Source organism: Puma concolor, chromosome D1, assembly GCF_028749965.1.
Source record: "Puma concolor isolate L17-30 chromosome D1, mPumCon1.1.hap2, whole genome shotgun sequence".
NCBI lineage: Eukaryota > Metazoa > Chordata > Mammalia > Carnivora > Felidae > Puma > Puma concolor.
The window spans coordinates 55,203,545-55,211,939 of NC_141676.1; the positions used below are offsets into that span (position 1 = coordinate 55,203,545).

General features: G+C 36.2%; 1 protein-coding gene across 1 annotated transcript; it reads right to left on the bottom strand.

Moving 5' to 3' along the window:
• Positions 1-3,020: 3,020 nt before the first annotated feature.
• LOC112865328 (olfactory receptor 51G2-like) lies at positions 3,021-3,993 on the bottom strand. The gene has a single exon (XM_025928388.2). It carries the CDS (start codon positions 3,960-3,962, stop codon positions 3,021-3,023), a length of 942 nt encoding a protein of 313 aa, XP_025784173.1. The 5' UTR covers positions 3,963-3,993.
• Between the last annotated feature and the right edge of the window lie 4,402 nt (positions 3,994-8,395).

Sequence of the window (8,395 nt, forward strand, 5' to 3'; positions counted from 1 at the left end):
TTAAATGGCAGATGTAAATCCACCTTACCATTCTCAATATTACCATTGAATGTAATGGAAAATGGATTGAGAACTCCAATCAAAAAGCAGTTTGTCAGACTAGATAATAAAACATGAGCCAACCATGTGCTTTCTGTAGAGGATATATACAAATGGATTGAAAGTAAAAGAATGGAAAACAAAATATGCAAATAGCAACTACAACAAAGCTGGCTATACTACATCAGAAAAAATTGACTTTGAAACCAAAACAAAAAACAAAAAAACAAACCAAATACTATATAGTACAGTAGACTATACTATATACTATAGTATAGTAAAAAAAGATACTATATTATAAGTAAAGAGGTCCGTTTTATAATGATGAAAGGGATCAATCCACCAGGAAAGTCTAACAATGATAGGCACATACATACATAATAACAGATCAGCAACATATATGAAGCAAAAATTGGCAGAAATGAAGGGAGGAATAAACAGAAGCTTAAGATTTTAATACCCCACTTTCTCACTATCAATGATGAACAGAACAACCAACTGGACAGAAGATCCAACAAGGAGATGGAAGTGTATATATATATATATATATATATATATATATATATTTAATATATTAACTAAATAATTAATTTTAATTTATTAAATTTATTAAATTTATTAATTAATAAATATTAATATATTAATAATATAAATATGTATTAATATAATATAATTTATATATTATTTATTATTATATATTATCATATAATATATAATAATATAATATATCCTATATATTATATATTATATAGTATAATATATAATATATATAATATATAATATATATAATATATAATATATAATATATATAATATATAATATATATAATATATAATATATAATATATAATATAATTTATATATATAAAATATTATATATATTTATATATATATTCATACATTCAAAATGATAGAAATAACACAATGTTCTGTGACCACACAAAAATATGTAATATATATATATATATATATATATATATATATATGAATGTATTTTCATAATAATCAGAAGGTGGCAACAAACTAAATGTTCATCAACTGTCTGAATGGTAAACAAAAAATGTATGATATACATTGTAGTGAGTTTGAGGATCTGGGGAGTGACTAAGGAAAAGCCTTGACTATGAGATGGCAGTGACACAGTGAGGTTTCTCCGGCAGAACTTGGACAGGTTGTTGGTAGAGGAAGTCCCACACAGCAGGAGATCTTCCAGGGGTGGTTGTCAGGGCCACCACCCCAAGAAGAAAAGGGCAAAGGAACTCCTGGGATACAGGGCAATTGGAGAGAGGACACGTGTTTCTTGATATTTTTCAGCGACATGGAAGGTAGTGTCTGAACCAGAAGTAGTTCAATGTCTTTTATAGCCCTAGACTTTGTCTTATCTACAGCTAGCAGAAATCAAATACAGTTTTGTGAAATATGCAAATCAAGAAGTCTCTATATGGTTATAATTGTATTTATTTGGGATGTATTTAAAACATTTGGATGTGTAAATGTTTCTTTTATCTGGTGTCAGTGGGCTTGAGCTTAAAGTCCTACATGCTGTGTGCAAGGGCTATCCTTTACCCATTTATATAACAACATAAAATGAAATATCATTCAACCATAAAAAGTACTGAAGTTCTGATATATGTTACATCATTATGCTAAGTGAAAGAAATCAACCACAAAATACCACATACTACATTATTACATTTATAGGCAAGTGCAGAATATGGAACTCTACTGAGCCAGAAAGTACATTAGTAGTTACTCCATGGAGGATATGGGATGGAAGTGATAGCTGCAGAGTATGAAATTTCTTTTTGAGATGAGAAAAATTGACTGCTTTGATGGTTACATATACCTTTAAGTATATTTTAAAATTTATAAAAGTACACATTGAACTGTGTACTTTAAATGGATGAATTGTATGGTATGTGACATATCTTAGAAGGTTGTTAATATTAAAAGATATACTTAGCAAATTATACATTTATGGAATAGAGAAAGATATACCATGCTAACACTAATCAAAAGAAAGCTAGAGAAGCTATATTAATTTCATAAAAGACATACTTTAAAATGAGAAAAATTATCAAGGATAAATAAAACGCATTACATTTTGATAAAGTGATTTCCAAAAGACATAACAAATCTTAATGTCTATGCACCTAACAACAGAGAATCAAAATACTCATGATAAAAATGATAGAATGACAAGGAGAAATAGACAAATCCACTATGATATTTTGAGACTTTAATAGCTCTCTTTCAGTAACTGACGGATCAAAAGCCATCCTGAAACCTAAATTTTCTTCAGAAATGGAGGACCTTCCCAAAATATAATAAACAATTTCATTAGATTGTTGATTTGATGACTCTTAGTTTCATATTTATTGCTGGTTATTAAAAGATAAGTTATATACTTCTGCTAAGAATAGCTTAACCTGGGTTTAGTGACCATATTCCCTAGTATGTCAACATACATACAAAACAAAACCATGCCTTTATTATCTATGCTGAAAATACAGGATTTGCACATATATTTTTCTAAACGACAAGCATTTATTTCTCAGTTCTGAAGGCTGTTAGTCCAAGATAAAGGTGCCTACAGATTTGGTGTCTGGTGAAAGCCCACATCCTGGTTCATAGATGGCCCTCCTTTCACTGTGCCCTCACACGACTGAAGGGGCAACGGAGCTCTGTAGCCCTTTTATAAGACCACTAATCCCACTTATGGGGGCTCCACCTTCATGACCTAATCACCTCCCAAAGGCCTTAACTTTTTTTTTTTTTTTTTGTAATTCCAGTATAGTTAACATACAGTGTTATGTAGTTTCAGGTGTTCAACAGAGCTTACTATTATTGAGGTTTATATCTACTATCTTAAAAACAAAATGTTATTAGTAATATTTAAATTCAAAATTCTACATTAATATGAAATTCATTCATAAGTATAAAGGGACTGGGAGGGAAGTTATATTTTAGAGTCTCTTTCACCTAAAATTTCTGTTGCTTGAATTTCTTGAGGATTCTATCCCGAATCTGCTTGGTCTTGACACTGTAGACAATGGGGTTCATGAGGGGTGGGACCAGCAAGTAGACATTGGCCATGAGCACATGGACAATTGGGGACACATTCTGCCCATAGCGATGGATCATAGATAGCCCAATCATTGGTGTATAGAAAGTGAGCACAGCACAGATGTGGGAGATGCAGGTGTTGAGGGCTTTCACCCTCTCCGTCTTGGAGGCTATACTCAATACTGTGCCAAGGATGAGGATATAGGAGAGGAGAAGGAGCACTGAATCAAGTCCCATGGAGCAGATGACCACCATGAGGCCATAGATGCTGCTGACCCGACGGCTGGATACAGTTGTCTTTATAAGGTCCTGGTGCAGGCAGAATGGGTAAGAGAGAATATTGACAGAACGATATTGAAGCCTCTTTAGGAGAAAGGAAGCTGGAAAGACCAGAGCCAAGGCCCTTCCAGCAATTGCCAACCCAATCCCAGTGATCACACCATTGGTTAGAATGGCCACATAGCGCAGGGGCTCTCGGATTGCTACAAAGCGGTCAAACGCCATGGCCAACAGCACAGCTGACTCAATAATTGAGAAAACATGAATGAAGTACATCTGGACCAGACAGGCATTAAAAGAGATCTCCCGGGCATGGAACCAGAAAATGCTGAACATCGTAGGCAAGGTTGTAGTAGATAGGCCCAGGTCAGTAAGTGCCAGCATTGATAGAAAGTAGTACATTGGTTGGTGGAGGGAAGGCTCAGTTCTGATGATAAGTAGGATGGTGATGTTTCCTGCAATTGAGGTGGCATACACCAAGAAGATGGGGATGGAAATCAAGCTGTATCTGCTTTCAAGGCCTGAGAGGCCTGTCAGGAGAAAGCGAGGGTACAGGGCAGAGCTATTGAAGACAGACATTGTTGTGATGGAGGTGTCTTCAGTCTAAGTGGGAAGATGAGAACCTGGAACAATTCAGGTACAGTCAATATTGCAAGAAACAGCAATGCTCTGACGCATGCTGCACTCTATGGACTCTTTCCAATCATTCCTTTGGTCACTGTGTATAATTACTACCTGTATTTATTATTTTGCCAGTTAATTTATTCTTTCATCACTGTGTATTTATTGAGAACATAGTTTATAAAAGGAAAACTGGCAGTGCTATAATAGAGAGAAATATATAAAAACTGCGTTCAAATACTTATAACCTAGAAAATAAAGCTAAAATTAAAGAAGTAATTTAATATAAGGCCTAAAAAAACACAGTAAGAGGAAAGAAACCTGACCCAAATATGTCAGGGAAGATTTATTGAAGGTGATTCTTGAATTAGGTCTCAAATGACAAATATGAGCTGGATGGGAACAAAGAGGCTGTATTGGGCATTCTGTGCTGATTGACTCCCAGACAAGTGCAGGAAGATATTACAAGTCTGAGTGCAAATGAATATAATTCGCCAAAACTAGGATAGGGTGGCTCTTCAGATGGTATTGAGGTGCAGACTGAATAGAAATAGGCCAGAATTGTATTGAGGAGGGCACCTTTTGGGATGAGCACTGGGTGTTGTATGGAAACCAATTTGACAGCAAATTTCATATATTGAAAAAAAAAAAAAAGAGCTTGAAAAAAAAAAGAAATAGACCAGAATTTCTGAATGAACTTATGTATAAATATAAAGAACTCCCTCTTCATCTTAGAAGATGCAAGATAGTAATTTTAATAAAAAGTAAACAATATATTGTAAACAGACCTATATTATATTGCTGTCAAACTAGAACCAATGTAAAGAATGGACTAAAGTTTGGCAAAAGAGAAGGCATGGAAATCATTTTGAAGGCTATTGTAGTATTTTTTTTAACATTTATTTATTTTTGAGACAGAGAGAGAGCATGAATCGGGGAGGGTCAGAGAGAGGGAGACACAGAATCTGAAACAGGCTCCAGGCTCTGAGCTGTCAGCACAGAGCCGACGCGGGGCTCGAACCCACGGACCGTGAGATCATGACCTGAGCCGAAGTCGGCCGCTTAACCGACTGAGCCACCCAGGCGCCCCTGTAGTATTTTTTTAAGTGGATGAAAGTAAAATGTGGGATAATAAAGGATAAATGGATATAAATGTTGTATATAGAGAAAAAATACTGGTTCATGATCATATGGTAGGAATGAGTTATTTGGTAGATTTTGGTTTCATTTATTGAAACAAACAAAAAGCAAAAATTCAGAAGGACCTCAGGAATAGTTTATGAAACTAGCAGGTAAGAATAATTCAGTTTTTTTAGGATAAATCTGAAGCATGTGTGTCCAGGGGCTAGTGGTATATTGGGTTCCATAGAGAGTTGTCAAAAGGGAAATTATTCCTAGAAAATTTGGAAGGATAGCTAATGGAGCAAGGAGACAGAGAAAACATTTCTTAAAAAAAATAAAACTAGCAATAACCAAAAAAACACATGGCATGTTATAAGAAGAGTGAAAGAGCTTGAGTACTCAGGGCTCAGGTACCCAGCAGATGGAATGTGCTGTAGGGAACATAAGAGGCAGAGTTTATCAGGAACTGGAGAAGATGAGGTATTCTACTAGGAACCCTAAAGACTGATTACTTAGCAACATGATGGCCACCCAATTCCAGTTACTTTAGGCACTAAACATCAAAAATACTTTTTTCACTTAGCATATCTGATGTCAAACTTCCTCCAAAATTCACGTGGCCCCCAACATATCTTGTTCCACTAATACAATTACAGTTCATAGTTTTCTCTGACAGACTTAATAAAAGTAAGTAATTCCCTAACCAGCTACAGTGATCACAGGAGCTTTTCCACTCTGAAACCATCTTCCTTCCATTTTCAGAAAGATAACAATGAAGAGCAGAACTGCTTTACATATCCTCATCTTGTGATTTATATATTATTCTATTTATAACATATTAGGTGACTAGTCTTAATATACTTCCCTCATTGTCGTAGCTCATCATGTTACAGTCTTCTCCTGGTCTCCTTTAACATCACTTAAACAATAATTGTCATCACCTTGGCATTTGTGCACACTTATTTTATTCTTCCTTTATACCTTCCCTTAAATCTTTCAGTATCCTCAGAGACTTCATCCTGCCCAAGTATGCCAAGTCCTCCCTCTTAGATCACTTTCTCCTACTGCCTCATTTTAAAGACTCCTCTCACTTCAGATATTCATAATCCATCTTCCATAAATGGGTCTATTGGATATAGATACAGGCACCCTGCTCTCAAGTAGCTACTCCTCTAGAGTCAGAAGAAGACTGATGGCAGCTGTCATTCACTACCTCTATGACTTTGGACACATTACTAAACTTCTCTGAGCACAAAACAAAACAAAACAAAACAAAACAAAACAAAAAACTAGGAACTGTATTGCCTTACTTCAGAAAGTACTCAAGAAAATGTATCTAAAATGCTTGGCACAGAATCTGAGACCTTTGAGCTTAAGTGAAGAAAAAGTGTTAAGACCTTTGGGAGATACTTTGGGCTAAGTGAAGCAAAATGTTAAGGGAGGTGCTGAAGTAGTGACAATCTTAAGCATATCAGCCAAATATAACAGTGACCCAAAGGCAGGTGTGACCGAGGGTGCCCAAGTTACCACTTATAAAGATATTACTCCTCAGGGTTTCTCTTGAGAATTATTTTGCCTAATTCATTTTTTTCGCTCATAATATTGTTAATTGTGTAAGATACATGTGAGAATAAGATAGAAGAGATACACAAACCACCATGAGCATTATCATCATTTTAACATAATTTTTAGTTAATATCAGTTTTTCAGAGAACAGAGATTTCAGTACATGGGTTCCCATTATGTGCATTCTCTACACCTACAGATGAGTTTACCGTCCCAGGGCTCTTCTGAGCAGCCTTGAGGATGATACTCTGGCTCATTTTGGGGAAATGATACTCTGTACCTCTGACCTATCCTAAAACGGTGAATTCACATGTACAATGGCCAGTCTTACCTCTTGACTTGCTCTCCTACTTCCTGGATTCTTCAAATACATTAGGTACTAATCTGCCCATTTCTCTCACTTCAGAAGCCTTACTTTAGACCTACCTTCAAGTGTAAACAGCCATTCACCCTGTTACAGATTTGCTGGGCTCCAGTCTGCCAGACCTGCGGACTTGTTGCAGGTAGACCAAGCCACTGAATATGGACATAAGAGAAGAATAAAAAAACACAATAGATCTGAAGGGAGATAGTTCTTCAAGGAAGCATAGATGTCTGGGGTAAGGCATCCATTTCTCCTTCAGCAACTCCAGACCCAAGATAACATGTTTGCTTTCAGCATCTTTGACTCTGTCCAGCAAAGCGCTTTATTAGCACTACACTTCTGGGCTTTGACCACTCCAAGCTGCACTCCCTTTCTTCACTAGCCATCCTCTCAGGGCCAATTTCTTTTCTTAATGCAAACTTCAGGGAGGATAAATGTCACTGGAGCTTTTGTTCCTGCTCAGAGAAGGGAGATGATTGTGCCAAATTCCCAAACTGGGAGTCCAGATTTGGCAGCAATTGAGCAGTGTCCCTGGGATAATCTGATGGGGAAAAACAATGGACTTGGTCAGAATAATGTACTAAAAAAAGCCTGTGCTTTGAATAACCAGAGACAGCAGTTACTAGTTGTTGAATGGTGGGAAAATCACAGTAGTCCTCCCACTTTGAAACCCACTTTGTGGAGCCCCTGTGAGGAGTGCGAAAACTTGTGTGTAGAGTGTAAATTTATTATAAACAATAAAGAGCTATGAGATTCATATATGGCAGTCCATAATACTTAACGCTTTTACCAGCAATTTGATAGAAGGGTAGACATCCTACTCTCTTCATCCAGCAAAATGTCCTATTTACTCTGGCCCACAAATCTGCCTCTGAACAATCCTGAGCTATTATATTAAATGGTAAAGACAAAAGTGTGGTAGAGTACAAAAAGAGCTACACACCTATGTCCTCACTATCTAGCAAAGAAATGAAGGTCCTATTGTAAAGGGAGTTTTATCTGTTCATTCCAAAATTACATGAGCAGTAGACACGAGAGTAGAGGATGGGTTTGCCCAATTTCCACTGCTGTTCACCTTCACTACTAGGAAAGTCACCTCAGTTACGCTGGTGCCATCACCTGAGACCAATTTGGTTTTTCTTTTGATCATAACTCATAATGTATCTACCAACATTTCTCTATTCACAGAGTAAACTACCTCTCAGAATACATCATTTTGTTCCCATTATCTTCAATGTCAGATCAATTCAAGTAATTTCCAATAAAATCTCAATGGAGGGCAACATGACTTCATGCTGGTTTTTAGGGATGCCGTAGCTGCATCCAAATATATTCTTTA